Source organism: Arachis ipaensis, chromosome B8 (genome assembly GCF_059453495.1).
Source record: "Arachis ipaensis isolate K30076 ecotype BB chromosome B8, ASM5945349v1, whole genome shotgun sequence".
NCBI classification, from domain to species: Eukaryota; Viridiplantae; Streptophyta; class Magnoliopsida; order Fabales; family Fabaceae; genus Arachis; species Arachis ipaensis.
Window position 1 is genome coordinate 7,109,155 of NC_142443.1, and position 16,163 is coordinate 7,125,317.

The following is a 16,163-nucleotide window of genomic DNA, read 5'->3' on the forward strand; positions in this document are numbered from 1 at the left end:
AGCTAATTTATATCTTAAAGATATGTGTTAAGAATATAATAATAAAAAAATTTAAATTTTTAATATATTCAATCTATTAAAAATATATAAAAAAAATTAATCAAGCATTTTTTTATATGGCTCCTTAGGGTATAGATTAGCAACAACCCAATTTAGATTTAGTAGTACCTTTTTTTCTCTCTCTACCTAGCAAAATAAATTTTAATTTTACTATAAACTAATTGAATTGGGACCATGCATGTGGTTATCTGAGTATGGTGTTTGGATAGACAAAATATCCAGCGAATTGAACATCATGACCCGTACCCCTTATTAATTAGACACTTTATACACATGCTAGAAAACCACATGATTTTACCCTCTTATTCAACTTTAATTATTCAGCTCAACTAACATTGGATTCTATTTGCCAATGAGTTATAGCTCAATTCAATTAAGAGGTTGCGGATTGAAGTATCTTTGGTAAAAAAAAAAAAAAAAACATTGGATTCTATTTGTACTCTATCAGAACTTCAATCTTTTGTTTTTCTCTGTCTTGATGGGTTAAATTAAAGCTCGAAATTACATAATTTGTCTGCATATTACGTATAAAAAAGATTGTTCCCATTGCATTGATCCCAAACGTGCAATAACTAACTGAAATGAAACTGCATGTAGGTGAAATCAAATCTCTAATTAAGCTAAGTTTGCTTTGTTATTACGTTCCATCAACTTTGAAGATAGAACTTCTTCTCTTCAATAATTAACATGGAGTTTCAGTCTCCTCCAATTCCAAAGCTCTACCTTCTTTTATGCTTATCTTTCATCCTCTTACTTTCTTCTTTTCACGCTCATGCTAGTGGTTACAACTTCAGATTCTGTGGTATATATATTTCGCATCTTAGCTAGTCTTGCATAATATTAGTATTTAGCAAATGTTGCATGTGTTAGATGTTATTATTAGAATAAGATTTGAACTCTCTCTTACTCTACTCCATGTATTATTTGACATATTAGTTAACAGGGGAATTTGTGGTAGTTATGAGTATGGTGATTATGATAGTTATGAAAATTTAATAATACTTGAAAAATGTAGTTAAAATTAAAGTTATACTTTTTTATTATTTGACAATATTTTTCAAATTGATCATTTTTTATTTCTTTAAATTAAAAAATATTAATAAATAATAAAAGTATAGGTTTAATTTTAACTACAAATTGTCAAAGTTTTATAATTACCATAGTCACCTTAATTATAGTCACTGTAGAATGCACTAATTACTGGTTAATACGAGCCACTCTTATTTTCTTAACTATTAAGATATACTAATGTGTCAAATAGAAAGAGAAGAAAATGTTTCTCACTTCTCATTGGTCATTGTAATTAAATTTGTGAGTTTTATTTTGCAGCTGAAGATGCAAACTATCCTGTAAAGATCTCCAGACTTGAAATAACACCAAATCCTATTGTGCGTGCAAGACGGGCTAAGTTTAAGATCTTCGCTGCTTCTGGTAATCATTTTTCTTCTAATTTTTCTATTATTTTTATATAAGTAAAATGACAAATAAATTTTTTAGTATTTATATAGATTAATTCCTAAACAAAAAAATACTAATAAAGTTTTCCAGAATAACAGATATGGACACACTTTTAAATTAGTCCATATGATTAGAGTAGAAGGTCTTAATTTAAACTAATTTTTCATATTTGTTATTTTAAAAAGATTTTAGTGGTACCTTTTTTGTTTAAGAACTAATCTATTCGAAGTGTAAATTTTCAGGAGTTTATTTCTCACTTTACTCTATATATATACATATGTAGTCTATTCCAAGTTTCATTTTTTTATTTTCATACGATGACGATTTAGCATTTTGATGTCTTTGTTATAGGAGTAGGGACGAATTCAGAAATCTAAAAGTAAAAAGACCGAAAATTAAAATCTTATATAATCAAATATAATGTGATATATGTGATATTAGATATAATTATTATTAATTTTTTAATTAAAAAATTAATAAGTACTTGTCAATAAAAGAATTATATCCGTCTTTATATTTTTTTATGGTTTCAAATGTAATAAAATATAAAATTATCTATTTTTTAATATTTTGTTAATTAATATACTTTGTTAAGTATTTATGTAACAATGAATTATATTTTCATGTTTTATATCATTAAAAAATATGACATAAAATAATATAAATTAATTGCACTAACAATTTTGTTATATGAATTTAAAATATATTAAAATATTTTTATATAATAAGTTAATAACATGTATAAAAATTAAGAGAAAAAATAATGAAAAAGAAACAACTAAACAAAATTAGAAAACGAACAATGTTATTATAAATAATATTAAAATATTTTTTATATGATTATAAATGTTAAAATTAATTATAAAAAAATTTAAATTAAATAAAAAATACAAATAATATAAATGCATGTAAAAAAAATTTAAATCTTAATACATAAATAATACCAATTTTTTTTTTTACTATGCTATTAAATTTTACTTTACACAATACATTCATTATAATAGTATAAGAGTTTAAAATTTTTTAGAGGACCAAAACCACTACTTGCCTCTTTTAAATCCGTTGCTGTTAGGAGTTATAATGACATATAAATGATATAATAGGCTACAAATTTTGCATTATTAGTTGCAGCTTTTTTGTGCATACGAATAGAATAATTGTAATTAGTTAAACATATATATGGTACATGAAATCCACTTTATGGATTATGAATTGCAGTTGGTGTGTATTTTGTGGTGCAGATCATGTTATCTGTGGTGGGAAGTGGGTAATAAAAGTTTCATATATGGGACTTATTGTCCATAAGAAAATGTATGATCTTTGTGAGGCAATGTCCTGTCCTGTTGATGCTACCAAATTTACTCTTTCTCGCACCCAAAGGATGCCCTTATTTGCCCCACAGGTTACTTTCATAATTCAATTTTAACATTTTATACCACACATTTTAATTTTAATTTTAATGTTTACTCTTCACAGGGCATCTACACCGTCGAGATATCATTAAGGAACAGAATAAATGAACCATTCACTTGTATCACCTTTAATTTGAAAATTGTTTCTACATTTTTGGGATCTAGCTAGTCTCTGAAGTGATCGATAATGTACTATTTATCCATATAAGTAAATTTGTAATTGATCATAAGAAGAGCAATGGGTTGCTCTAATAACATATATATCACATTAATGTCAATGAAATATAGAAACTACACATGATATGTGCTTATAGTTACTACTATACAATGTCGAATGTTTCAATATTTGATTTTAGTTTTTATAGAATATATCCAGAAGTAGTATAACATATTCACGAATGTAATTTTAGAGTTCAATGTATTCAGTGTTCCAAAAGTAGTCCTACTTTATTTGCTCTTTTTGTTTAGCTACAAAATGTTGCTTCTCTCTTGGTTTCTATTCATCACTGTTCAGCATATATTATCTCATTTGCAGAAAACATCTTAAATCTTAATTTTAGCATAAGATTCATGCTTTTCTATATTATCATGGAAACAATTGTTAAACTCCTAAACTGAGGGAACCATTGTGTAGAGTTGCATATTCTGGTGGGATATTACAATTGAGTTGGTTCATCTCCCAATTTGGGTCTCACTGGTGGTTTTTGCATGGTGCACTTTACACTGCCCATGTTTACATCTATGTTTACCTTCTTGTTATGATCCTAGATTATTATGGATGTTATTTCAAAACAAAATTACCTAACAAACAAACAAACCGAGATAGAAATAGTTGTATTTTATCTTTGTTCTTGTCCCCACTGTCCCTGGATAGATAGAAATTTGGAGGCACACTTAAAAGTTCAAACCCAGAGATCTTTGATGAGGATGTCTACATCCAAAGAATGTTATAGTTTAGAGTAAAATTAATGTTTCTTGACCCATATGTAGCATTTGTTTTGGGTACTAAGACTGGAATACAGAGATTTAGTATTGTGTTTAGTAGTTAGAAGCTGAAACTAAAATTTCAATCTCTTTTTTTAATTAACATGGATATTTAAATAATTTTACTTGTTTTGGTTTCTATACTTATTTTACATTAAATAGGATATACTTAAATATAATTTAATTCTGTATATTTTACATTACTAAACATAATATATAAACTTAATTTAATCTTTATTATCTCTCAGTTTCAATTTATCAATCTCTGTCTTTTGGTTTTAGTCTCCCTTTCAAATACTACCATAGAGATATTGATTTTTGTTGAGCAAATAATAATAGATGGTAGGGAATCTTTGCAGAATTATTCTTTGAAGGAGTAGGCGCACATGCTTACATAGTTACACTAGAGGCATGTGCATTGTTTTTTGACCATGTACAGGGTCTTTCTTGTCTTGTGTATATACATGAAAGACAATACTAGTAATAGTAAGTAATTAAAGCTAAGAAGCAATTTTATCAATTTTATTTTATGATGTAAATAAGGCAATCTAATTTATTATAATGTGGTGGTACTACGAAATGGTAGAGTATTGTAACGTGTGTTTTAATCTTCTAGAGCAAGTAATTAACAGGGAAGGATTATATATCCCCACAATTCAAGATGAAAAAGTAGACATGTGCATGAGTTTTGGCTCGTCACGTGAACAAAGTTCATAGCAACAACTTCAACGTTATTGCAAGGTGTTAGTTTAAAATTACAAACAGCTCACATTAGAGTGTGTTTTTTGTTTTTGTTTTTGAGATCCACAATCACACATTTTTTAATTTCAATATATTGAGTACAAAGGGAGATTTGGTTACGATTTTCTTAACTGGGCTAAAACAAGTTTTACTAGAGTCCACATAACAACTTCACTAATATTGTTCTGTGTTTTTTCTTTTATTTTTTTTATTTTTTGTAGGATTTTTTTTTTGGTGACTATTTTTTGTAGGATTTTGAATAGACATTTGTGATAACATTTTTATTTTCTATCCAAAAAAATAAAATAAAATAAAAAAATTAGACATCATTGAAAAAGAATAAAATTATCGTAGAAAGATTTCTCAAGATCTTGACCATTTTCTTCTCTGACCTTCCCATAGTATGATTGTGTAATGGACCCATGAAATTGGTAACGACATCCCTCCCACATTGTCTTTAAGGCTGAGAGTTGGAATTGAAGGAGTGAGACTCATAATTGTAGAGACTAAAATTAAAATTTTAGTTTTAAAATATAAAAATTTTAAGTTTTTTAATATTTTTTAAAAATAGGATATAAAAAACTGAAATTTTTAGGAAAAATTTTGAAATTTTAATTTTTTATTTAATTTTTTAAATTTTAAATTTATTTTTTAATTTCTATATTTATTTTAAATTAAATATGATATTGAGATATAATTCAATTATATATATTTTAGTATTATACTAAACATAGTACCGAAACTCAATTTAATTTATGAAGTTTTTAATTTTTGTTTTTTAGTTTTAGTGTCTTCCAACGGAGCATAAAAATTCTTTAAATTAGTGTTAAATGTCTTATTATTATGTTCCTTAATTATTTAATAAAAAGAATGATTGTGTTCTGTAACATATACCATCCTAAAAGTTTTAAAATTACTTTTAGTATTTTAAATTTTATTCTTAATATTTTAAATATAGTTTAATTATACTTTTAGAACAAACAAAAATGTTAACAAAAATATCTAATAATGAAACATGTTTAAAACCTTACCAAGTTGCATGCATATATAGAATTCATGAACTCTACCCAAAAAATCTTGATCATGATTAGTATAAAAAAAATATTCTTATACTAAAAATTAGTTATTCAATTATTTATTATATATTTTAATTAAATAATTAATCACTAAAATAATTAAATCTGTAATACACGAATAATCAATTTTTTTATAGTAATATAATAAATTTTTATATGTCAAATATATATTTTTATATGCACTAGCTAATTAATAACAGATTTTTTGTGTATGCATAACACATTATAAATTGTTAATATAAATGTAAATAATGCATGAAAAATATAAATATAAATAAGGCAGAAGAAAAAGATATAAATATAAATAAATTAATTTTCCCTCCTTTGTAAATTGGATTGCATCCTCTTCACAGAAAATGCTCCACTTGTAATTAGCTTCTTTCTCTGCAAATCCGTCGTTTCTCTCTCTCTATTGTCACGTAGTAACACAACACCATCTTTTTTGAATCAAATCAAATTCCAAATCTCTCTCTCTCTCTCTCTCTCTCTCAAGAATGGAGATTGCTGCTTCCGAAGATTGCTCCGATAACACTCAACGACCAGACTCAGATAACGACCAACGAGTCTATCTCGTTCCTTACAGGTCAAAACTCAAACCATTCCACTCTGTTTCCTCAAATTTTGAATTCCGTTTCTCTTTGCGTTCCTCAGAATTCCAATCGTCATTTCTCCACACACCAGACACCACAAAAATCAAATCTCGATTGTTCAGATGCTACTAACAACACTAGCAATGCTCCTTTAGGGTTTGCACACTCTACTGAACCAGCTGGCATGTTCTGATTTAACTTTATCTGTTTCTTCTATGCTGGCTGGGATCTGAACTTGTTTACATGGATTGAACTTGAACATGTGAACTGTGAAGGGCATTGATGGATGATTCTGTGTGTATGTGTGATTCAGGTGGTGGAAGGATGCTCAGGATTCACTGCTGGAGGATTCGGAGAAGAAAAAGGGAGTTGTGTTTGCATCTCTGCCCGGTTCTTCTTATGCTGGTCCAATGAGGATCATCAACAACATCTTCAACTCGGATCTCGTGATGAGTCTTCGGAAGGAGGATGATTTGCAGGACTGTCGCGAGAACGGCGGTGAAGTGAGTGTATCTGGCAGGGACTTTGCATTGGTATCTGGGGATATGTGGTTGCAGGCACTCAAGTGGTGAGTGAGTGTTCTCGGATAAAATCTCAATTCAGCCATCCCCTTGTGTTGTTATGCTGTAGCTAAGTCGAGAGAAAGCAATGGGCAACTTAAGCTATGTGGGTTTTTTTTAAGTTAGAATACATAGTGATGCAACCTTTTAACTTTAACCTGTGATTTAGATCCCATTCATTTCTGAAACTCAGGGCTGGATTGACACTTTGTACTATATGAGCTTCTCCCATAGTTTCTTATTTGTGTTACAGCATTTTGATGCTTACGATAGTTTTAACAGTTGGCTCTCTCCATAGAGTTGAAACAACAATCCTGTATGCCAAATATTTGTGAAGAATTGGAATATTTATACTTGTCGGATAGAATTGCAAGTATTAGATTTTAATGTTTACTTGCAAATAAAAGTAGATTGTTGTTTCTGCGACTAATGAAGTTTTCTGACATCCAAAATTGTTGGTTGTTCATATCTTCATAATCATATCTTTTCTGATATTTTACTTAGGCATAGTGATTCAAAAAATGCGATGAAGGATGACAAAGGCTTTTCAGCTGCTGACGGTGATATGGCAGAAGTCTATCCATTACAGCTCCGGCTTTCTATTATGAGAGAAACAAATACATTTGGAGTGAGAATAAGCAAAAAGGTGTCTCTCTCTTTCAGAAGTTCCTGTTTCTTCTTCTTCCCCTTTTTAGTGAAGTTCTTTTAGCATTGCTGTTGTAAAAGTTGTAGCTATAGGTATTTGGGTTGGATGATCTCGTTAATTTGTCTATATATTTATACATTATGTCCATTTAAAAGACTGATTTGAGATGGAAATTATTGCCTAGTCTAATATGATTCATGCATTGTTAAGGAATGATCATTTCATTGTTCAGTGCCATTTTTCTGTTCAGATAATCAGATACTAATCCATTCTTCCCACCTTTCTTTTAGGACAATGCAATTGAGCTTTTTAAAAGAGCCTGCAAAATGTTCAGTGTGGATTCAGAGATGGTAATATAATTTTCATTTTACAGTTTTACTTATCCTGTTTTTTATTGATAATTTCACTTTATTACAAGAAATTGACTATTTTTTATCTTGTTATTGCACAGTTACGCATATGGGACTTTTCAGGTCAGATAACCCTTTTTTTTGCAAATGGCAAAAATCACTTCCCAATAGACTGTCAAAGGCAATCTGATCACGAGGTATGAGTTATTAGAGGTTTTTTTTTATTATTTTATTTTATTTTCATAAATATTTCTTTGTTTATGCTTGTATTTGTAATTTTACTCCTTGAAGAGAAGGTCAGAATTCAAATATAAATTCGGTCACTTAGCTTGCTAATTATCTAAGATTAATGTTATGCATCATAATATTGTTGGATGCTTTAATGGATATTTTTAGAATTTGTTGAAGAAATGGCTTTGGTACATAGGTCCTCATGAACATGACATTTACTGTATTTCTTATTGTATCCATGTAATTTTTTATTGGGTTTGATAGCTTTAGACAAATGTTATCATATGCATATTATTTGTGTTATAATATCAGGTATTGCTATATTGACATTTGACATTGGCATTTATTCCAGTGGATAAATAAAGTTTTGGGATGTCATTCATATTATTTGTGTTAATATGCAAGATAAAATGTTTCTGCTTTTTTTTTATCCCAAAAGAAAAATGCTTACGGTTCAATCACTTGTTGACTTTATTAACTTGTAATCGATTATTAGCTTTGTACTGTGGACTAAAATGATCGCAGCTTTGTACAGAAAGCTAGTTGTTCCTTAAGCTATCCCTATTCAAGAAAATTTTCCTTTCTATCCTCTCTCACTTTTTCCACCACTAGTTAGTAATTCCTTTTTTAGCTTTTGTCATTTTAGTTTATTGTTTCATTGTCTACCATTGCCATAGGTGTGTAGATGCAAAAACATGAGCTTCACAATATTTAGGGTGAAAACCATAAATATTTATTTAACTTTCTGTTAGAATATTTATTTACCATCATATATTTAATCATTGGGTATAATTGTATTAAATGCCTTATTGGCCATATTAATTTGTGAATATGAATTATACACAGATTCTTCTGGAGTTACAAGTTTACGGGTTGTCAGATTCATTGAGATGTAGAGAAGGGAAAAAAGATGAGATGACAAATTTTTCTTCCGGTGCCTCAGTGAAGATGAATGGTAGTGCAAGCAGTATGAATTCTAATGGTGTGCATGACAATTCCTTGACTTTCTCTTTGGGCCCTGGTGAAGCTGGTACCTTGGGATTGATTGGTTTACAAAACCTAGGAAATACTTGCTTCATGAACAGTGCCCTCCAGTGCCTAGCACACACACCAAAGCTTGTTGACTATTTTCTTGAAGATTATGGTAGAGAAATCAATCATGATAACCCATTGGGCATGAATGTATGTGATAATTTCATTAGCCTCTCTTAATTTATTGGCTTGCTATCTCAAGACATTATTTTTCTCCGGACTTCTATGCTTTTGACATCTTGCACTTTTTCATTATCTTCTTCCTAAATTATTCTTGCAGGGTGAGATAGCTTTGGCCTTTGGAGATTTAATTAGGAAGTTATGGGCTCCTGGAGCAAGTCCTGTAGCACCAAGAATGTTCAAATCAAAGCTTGCTAGATTTGCACCTCAGTTTAGTGGATTTAATCAGCACGATTCCCAAGTTCGTACATCTAACCCTTTCATTCTATTTTTACTCACATTTGTAGATTCACAAGACTCATGTCTCATGTAACCTCGAACTTGCCACAATATATGTACATCTTTCACTACAGGAGCTCCTTGCTTTTTTGTTGGATGGACTTCATGAGGATCTGAATCGTGTTAAATGTAAGCCTTATGCAGAAGTAAAGGATGCAGATGGTCGGCCAGACGAAGAGGTTGCTGATGAATACTGGCATAACCATTTGGCTCGCAATGATTCTGTCATTGTTGATGTGTGCCAAGTATGTACTGATCTCATTACGCAATTATAAAATCAGTTTCCCAATTCACACATGATGTGAATCAATTACCAATCTGTAGAATCTGCTAGATTGGATTTATGATTTACTCAAGCATATTCATTCCTTTGCCTCATGGATCACATTCATCATTTTTGTGCAGGGTCAATATAAATCAACTTTACTTTGTCCTGTTTGTAGGAAGATCTCGGTGACGTTTGATCCATTCATGTACTTATCATTACCTCTTCCTTCATCAACAATGCGGTCAATGACTTTGACTGTTATTAGTAGTGGTAGTAATGGAAAGACTCAATTATCTCCCTATACCATTTCTGTTACAAAACATGGAAAATTTGAAGATCTGACCCGTGCTCTTAGTATTGCATGCTCTCTGGGGGCCGATGAGACCTTATTAGTGGCTGAGGTATTTATTGTTTGTTTTAGACTCAAATTTGGAGTCGGTGTTTAGTGTTTTGAAACTTTGAGTGTCTTTGTTGATGCATTTCAACTGTAAAGAACTATATATCTGAAGCCAGAGCTATGATACAGGTATACAACAACCTTATCATACGTTTTCTTGAAGATCCAGCTGATTCATTATCCCTAATCAGAGATGCTGACAGGCTAGTTGCTTACCGAATTATGAAAGATAACGGGGATGCCCCTTTGGTCATCTTCATACATCAGCGGATGGAGGAGTAAGCCAATATGTTTTTTTATCAGAATATATATTTTTTAAGTACCTCATTCTACAGTGTATCATAGAAATAGTAAACAGTTGTGCATGTGATGTGTGTAATGAATCTGGTGGTCATGGAGAATAATCAGACTCAAACACAGAAACACTCCCTGAATTAACATAGGGAAACAACAAAGAAATTACACGACTGAATAGTAAACTGGTAATGGCACTTTCAGAGGCCAAACCTCTCCTACTATATCTCTTCGAAAGGCCACACTCTTGACTCTCCTCAGTCTAATTCCTTTCCAAATCTGAGATAACTATACAGGCTGACTATTGTTTAAGGCTTGGTTTGGTAAATCTTTTACTTTTTAAAAGTAGCTTATAAAAGTTAACTTCTAAAAGATGGCTTTTTAAAAGTTGTAGTATTTATGTTTGGTAAATCAAATTAAAAATAGCTTTTAATAAACACAAACAACAACAACTGAGTTTGGTAAAATAGCTTTTAAAATTTAAAAATACTATAATAGACATAAATACAAGTATTAAATTTAAAAATTAGTTACCATATGAGGTTATATTAGACTTTTAAATTTTAAAAAGCACAAGTCAACTTTAAAAAGCTCTATCTTAGGTGCTTTCAAAAGTACCCCGATCTTTTAAAAGCGGCAAGCATAAGCACATGATCTTTTTTATTTACCAAACACAAAATGAGGAGCTTGAGCTTTTAAAAAGCAAAAGCACCTCTTGAAAAGTTTTACCAAACCAAGCCTAAGTCTCGGTGGGATCTTATGCTTTTTGTCTTAGGTCTTATGTTTCTATAATCTCCCTTTTTTTTTCCTGAGATGCTATAGCACTTGCTCCATTCATTTTGAATGTTGAGCCCTTATTCAAGACTTCAACTAATCCCCCCCGAAAGGGAAAAAAAAAACTCTTCTTTCCCCTTAAATCCTCCTTAGGTCCTTCCTACCAACCAATTCTAACAGAATACTCTCCTCTCACTTGCAAGCTAGGCAAGTTAGTTATATGAATTTAAAACTATGCAAACTTAACAACCTGGTTTTGCTAATTATTTACCAGGACATCTTGCTCTTCACGCAATAAAGTTTTCTTTGAAAGTCAAACAGTTGCACCAAGAAATATGAATTAACTTATCCATGGAAGACCTTTTGTATACGATGAATATGAATTTCATGAAGGCCTATGGTTATTAAATATCTGGGGTTTGCACATTCTGGGGGAAGATTGATTGGCCATTACATTGAAAGAAAGACTTTTCGGTGAATTTATTAAATAGATATTTAATTCTATGCAGATTGTCAGTGTGAATTACATGAAGAAGCCTTTATTTTTACGAAGTGTTTATTTGTGATCATTCAAGTTAGCTATTTTAACACAATTTTAGTCATTCAGGTTTGATTTATTCATTTGCAAATGTGGTGAATCTTAACCAACCATCCTCTACCAGTTGATACTAGATCGATGTGTACAAAATTGATGTATAACAATGACAATTTGTAGAGGACAATCAATTCCTTCCTTTTTCTTTTTTAAATCAAGGTTTCAATTTTAGTTGGTTGAACATGCAATGTTCTAACCTTGAAGCCTTAGAAGAACAAAAAGTTATGTGGTCATGTGTAGGCTGAACTATTTCTTATCTTATGATCAATACAGCATACTATCTGATTAAGCAGGGGAAAACATAATACATCCAACTGATCTAGTACTCACTCACAGATTCAAAAGAAAAGAATGGTTGGGTATACATGCTTTTTACATCGATTTTCATGGTCACCCTTGATTTCCCTCTCATAAAAAGTTTCTGTTTGATGTAATTTTGCCAGGCTGTACATCCATGGGAAGTCTACATCAAATTGGAAGGCCTTCGGGATTCCTGTAGTGGCCAGGCTTTGCAATATTGTAAATGGATCTGATCTATGCAACTTATATCTAAAGTGGTTCTGTCCATTTCAACAAGCTGCTTTAGAAGATTGTGCTGCGTCTAACAAAAATGAAGCAGCAACAGAAATGGCCACATCTTCTAATTCAGGTCCAAATGTGAATGAGTTAGATATTTCTTCAGATGGAGAAATTGAGTTTTACATTACAGATGAAAAGGGAACTGTCAGGAATTCCAAGATATTAATGGATGAGCCACTAACAATAAGTGGAGACTCAAGGCTACTGCATGTGCTTGTATGTTGGTCAGAAAAAATTAAAATATATGACACAAAACTCTCTAGTTCATTGCCTGAGGTTTTCAAATCTGGCTTTTTGGCAAAGAGGCCTCAAGAATCAGTTTCTCTGTACAGGTGCCTTGAAACGTTTTTGCAGGAGGAACCTCTTGGACCAGAAGACATGTGGTTAGTTTAGTTACCATTACATTTTATCATATTAGGAAAAATACTTCAATCTGAATTCTTTTTATTCTGTTCTATTTTTAATACATTTAACTGGATTACTATACATTGTAGCTATAGTGGATAATTTTAGTTTGGGATGCATGGGAGCACAGTGTTTATTCTGTCTAGTATTACTATCATTATTTCCTTGCATTATCAGTTTGGGATTGCAATTGCATACTTGGTGCCCTGAAGTAGTGTCTTTTTAAATATTGATCAGGGGCAGCTGTCTGTTTTATAATGAATTGGGCATATATTTTTAAGTTCTTAACTTCTGTTTGCAGATAACTTAAATCTCCAGATTAATTTCTTCTCCCTAATTCTTCCTTTCTAGTGTATGTAGAGCTGCGTTGAGTTAGGCTGATTTGTTTCCACAATGCTGACCACACGTTGTTGCTGAACTTTATTTTCCATCTTAAAATATTGCTGTATTAATATTTCATACTATTTCTGGTGCTTCATTTGTGTTCTATACACAAGGGTCATTCACTTGGGACATAGCCATTTGTTCGTGAAAGTAACTTATGATCCTGTCTTACTATTTTCTGAGCTGCAGTTTTCTGTATTGTCAGGTACTGTCCTGGCTGTAAACAACATCGTCAAGCTAGTAAGAAGTTAGATCTTTGGAGGCTTCCTGAAATCTTGGTTATTCATCTTAAGAGGTTTCAATATAGTCGTTACAGTAAAAACAAGCTAGAGACATATGTTGACTTTCCGATTGATAATCTGGATTTGTCTGCTTATATTACTCTTGGGAATGACAAGTCTTATCGTTACACACTTTATGCTGTGAGTAACCATTTTGGAAGCATGGGAGGTGGTCACTATACAGCATTTGTCCATGTAAGTGCAGTTTTTCCTATCCTGTTGCATATAAGACTCAGTTCTGTTTTTGCCATGAAAGGTTGCCACATTTTTTGGATTGGCTTTCAGGCCTCCATTAATTGGTTATTAGTCATAGTTTGTGAAAATTTAGTGTTATATGGTAGACATCTATGGTCACTATGAAATGGTGGAGGGCATTTATTTGATATAAAATTCTATTCTGCCCTTTATGCAATTTAGTTTTTCATAATTGATTTTCACTCTTGAATTTTATATAGCATGGAGGCGATCAATGGTATGACTTTGATGATAGCCGTGTTTATCCCATCAGCAAAGAGAAGATCAAGTCTTCAGCTGCCTATGTTCTATTCTACAGAAGAGTTTTTGAAGAATTAACATAGTGGTAGAGTAGCATATAGTTCAAAATTCCTATTGAAGCTGAATACCATTAATTAACATTATTGGTAGCAGTCTTTAGTATACAGAGGGTAAATCTTGGCGCAATAGTGAGATTACTGCATTGTGACCTGGTGGTGACAGGATTTAGTTCTAGAAAGAAATGGTATATTCTCATGAGATTTAAGATTGTGTGCATCTGACCCCTCCCTAAACCTCGTGCATTGGACTGCTTTCTTTTTCTTAGGCTTACAAGTATACCTAACAAAGTAGCATTTTTGTCTCGCTTACTAAAAAAAATTGAAGTTTTGGGCTAGTTGAATTTTTGGTAGGGAAGAAATGGAAACATAGGCAGCAGTAAGGAAGACTGTAACATAGTAACAACTAAAGGGGGTGAGAGACATATCCAAATTGTTTACAGTTGTTTAAACATGTAAAGAGAATCTTTGTTCAAACAGGAGTTGGATTAGATTCTTTGAATTAGTCTTTATTCAATCATTATTTTGGTTCTCGTTTTCATTTATCTTCTTATACTTGTGAATGATAGATTTTGAATACATTGATGCTCTTCTAAGTATGTTCTTTCGGCATAAGGTAGTGATCCTGATAGGGCAAGATAAAATTTCCTGGTTTGGTAGCTTCAAACCTTCAATAATAGGACTATAGGAGTGGAGAGAGACAGAGAGTCGTAGGGTTACACAGTATGTCCCGTGTCTTTTTGCATCCTTCCACTGACATTGAGGCGGTGACTGTGAGAGAAAAGAAAGAATATTTGTGGGTTGGTGAATTATTCAGTAAAGATATAAGTTTACAGATCTTTTGTTTTATGGGATAAAAGAGAGATTGAAAAAGTTAAGACCTGAGTTTTGAACAACAATAAAATAATAAAAAATAATTATAAAAAGAATTTATATTCTCTCTATACAATTTTAATCTATATAGGAGTGTACCTCGTGGGTTTTATCAAATTTACAAACATTTTCTCTTACATTTGGTTTTCATTTTATTTTTGTTTAATTGGATGATAGCAAACAGGGAAGTATCCCTTCTTTTCCATTAGATGATCCCAAACCTTTTTTTTTTCTCCCCATTTTCCCTTTCATTTGAGTCTTAAACACATTGTATGGATATAAGATGGGAAATGAGAAAAAAAAATAAAAGGAAAAGTGGATTTTGTTGTGTGTTGTTTGGATGAAGAGAAAATAAATAAAAAGAAAATAGAGATAATTTTTTTTTGTTTGGATAAAAAAAAAATAAGAAGAGAGAAAATTATAACAGAGTAAAATTATATTAATATCTTTATTTATATTATATATAAATTATAATTTATTAATATATTTAATTTATTTTTTTCAAAAAACAAAGTCATTCAAATTAGTTTTTAAGATTTTAATATATTATCTTTTTTTTTTTTGGTGACTGATAATATATTATCTTTATTAACAAACAATTTTTTGTAAGTTATATTTTTTCATTGTCTTTAAATGTCACAAACGAAAAGATGTATGTCTATTTTTCAAAATTTTATGAAAGAATAATAAAAATTACTTATAGATTATATCATTAATTTTTTTAATTATATTTAAAGAACAAGTGTCAAAAGAATAAATATGTAATTTTACCCTTATTTGCACATTCTTCATTACTTCTCATCTTTGAAGAGAAAAATTTTATGTGAATTTTACATCACTTTTTTTTCTCAACTTAATTTTTCTTTTCATCCAAAAAAAAAATATTTTTTTTATCCATTTTCTTTTCTTATATTTTCTTTTCCTTCAAACTCTTTCAATCCAAACAATGTGTTCGAAGTTTCTTTCTATATCTTTGATTTGATGGCGCAAGAATGATGACTCTTTTTCTGTTAAAAATTGACGAGTGTGTCATATTTACATATTCACTTTCAAATCAAAATGAATACTTACAAAAGAATAAGACTGGTGGTTTTAAGAAAGTCATTTTTTATAAGATTTAGTTATTGTATATTCTAAAGGCACATTTTAATAGTATAATAAAT

General features: G+C 30.6%; 2 protein-coding genes across 4 annotated transcripts; both read left to right on the top strand.

The window, feature by feature from the left end:
• The first annotated feature begins 665 nt into the window (after positions 1-665).
• Positions 666-3,290, top strand: LOC107612152 (uncharacterized). Its single transcript, XM_016313972.3, has 4 exons — positions 666-862; positions 1,390-1,491; positions 2,760-2,920; positions 2,995-3,290. The coding sequence occupies exons 1-4, from the start codon at positions 748-750 to the stop codon at positions 3,097-3,099; spliced, it is 483 nt and encodes a 160-aa protein (XP_016169458.1). The 5' UTR covers positions 666-747; the 3' UTR covers positions 3,100-3,290.
• Positions 3,291-6,057: 2,767 nt separating this feature from the next.
• LOC107613170 (ubiquitin carboxyl-terminal hydrolase 8) lies at positions 6,058-14,668 on the top strand. Of its 3 annotated transcripts, XM_021108732.2 has the most exons (14): positions 6,090-6,314; positions 6,383-6,503; positions 6,635-6,889; positions 7,386-7,527; positions 7,818-7,877; positions 7,979-8,074; positions 8,955-9,290; positions 9,421-9,561; positions 9,674-9,844; positions 10,005-10,268; positions 10,394-10,542; positions 12,371-12,889; positions 13,501-13,771; positions 14,032-14,668. In XM_021108732.2, exons 3-14 carry the CDS (start codon positions 6,732-6,734, stop codon positions 14,152-14,154), a joined length of 2,430 nt encoding a protein of 809 aa, XP_020964391.1. In that variant the 5' UTR covers positions 6,090-6,314; positions 6,383-6,503; positions 6,635-6,731; the 3' UTR covers positions 14,155-14,668. The 3 variants fall into 3 exon arrangements, with proteins under 3 accessions (XP_088353153.1, XP_016170519.1, XP_020964391.1); XM_088497027.1 differs by lacking the exon at positions 6,383-6,503 and having other exon boundaries at positions 6,058-6,314; positions 13,501-13,775; positions 14,039-14,668; XM_016315033.3 differs by lacking the exon at positions 6,383-6,503 and having other exon boundaries at positions 6,058-6,314.
• The last annotated feature ends 1,495 nt before the right edge of the window (positions 14,669-16,163 follow it).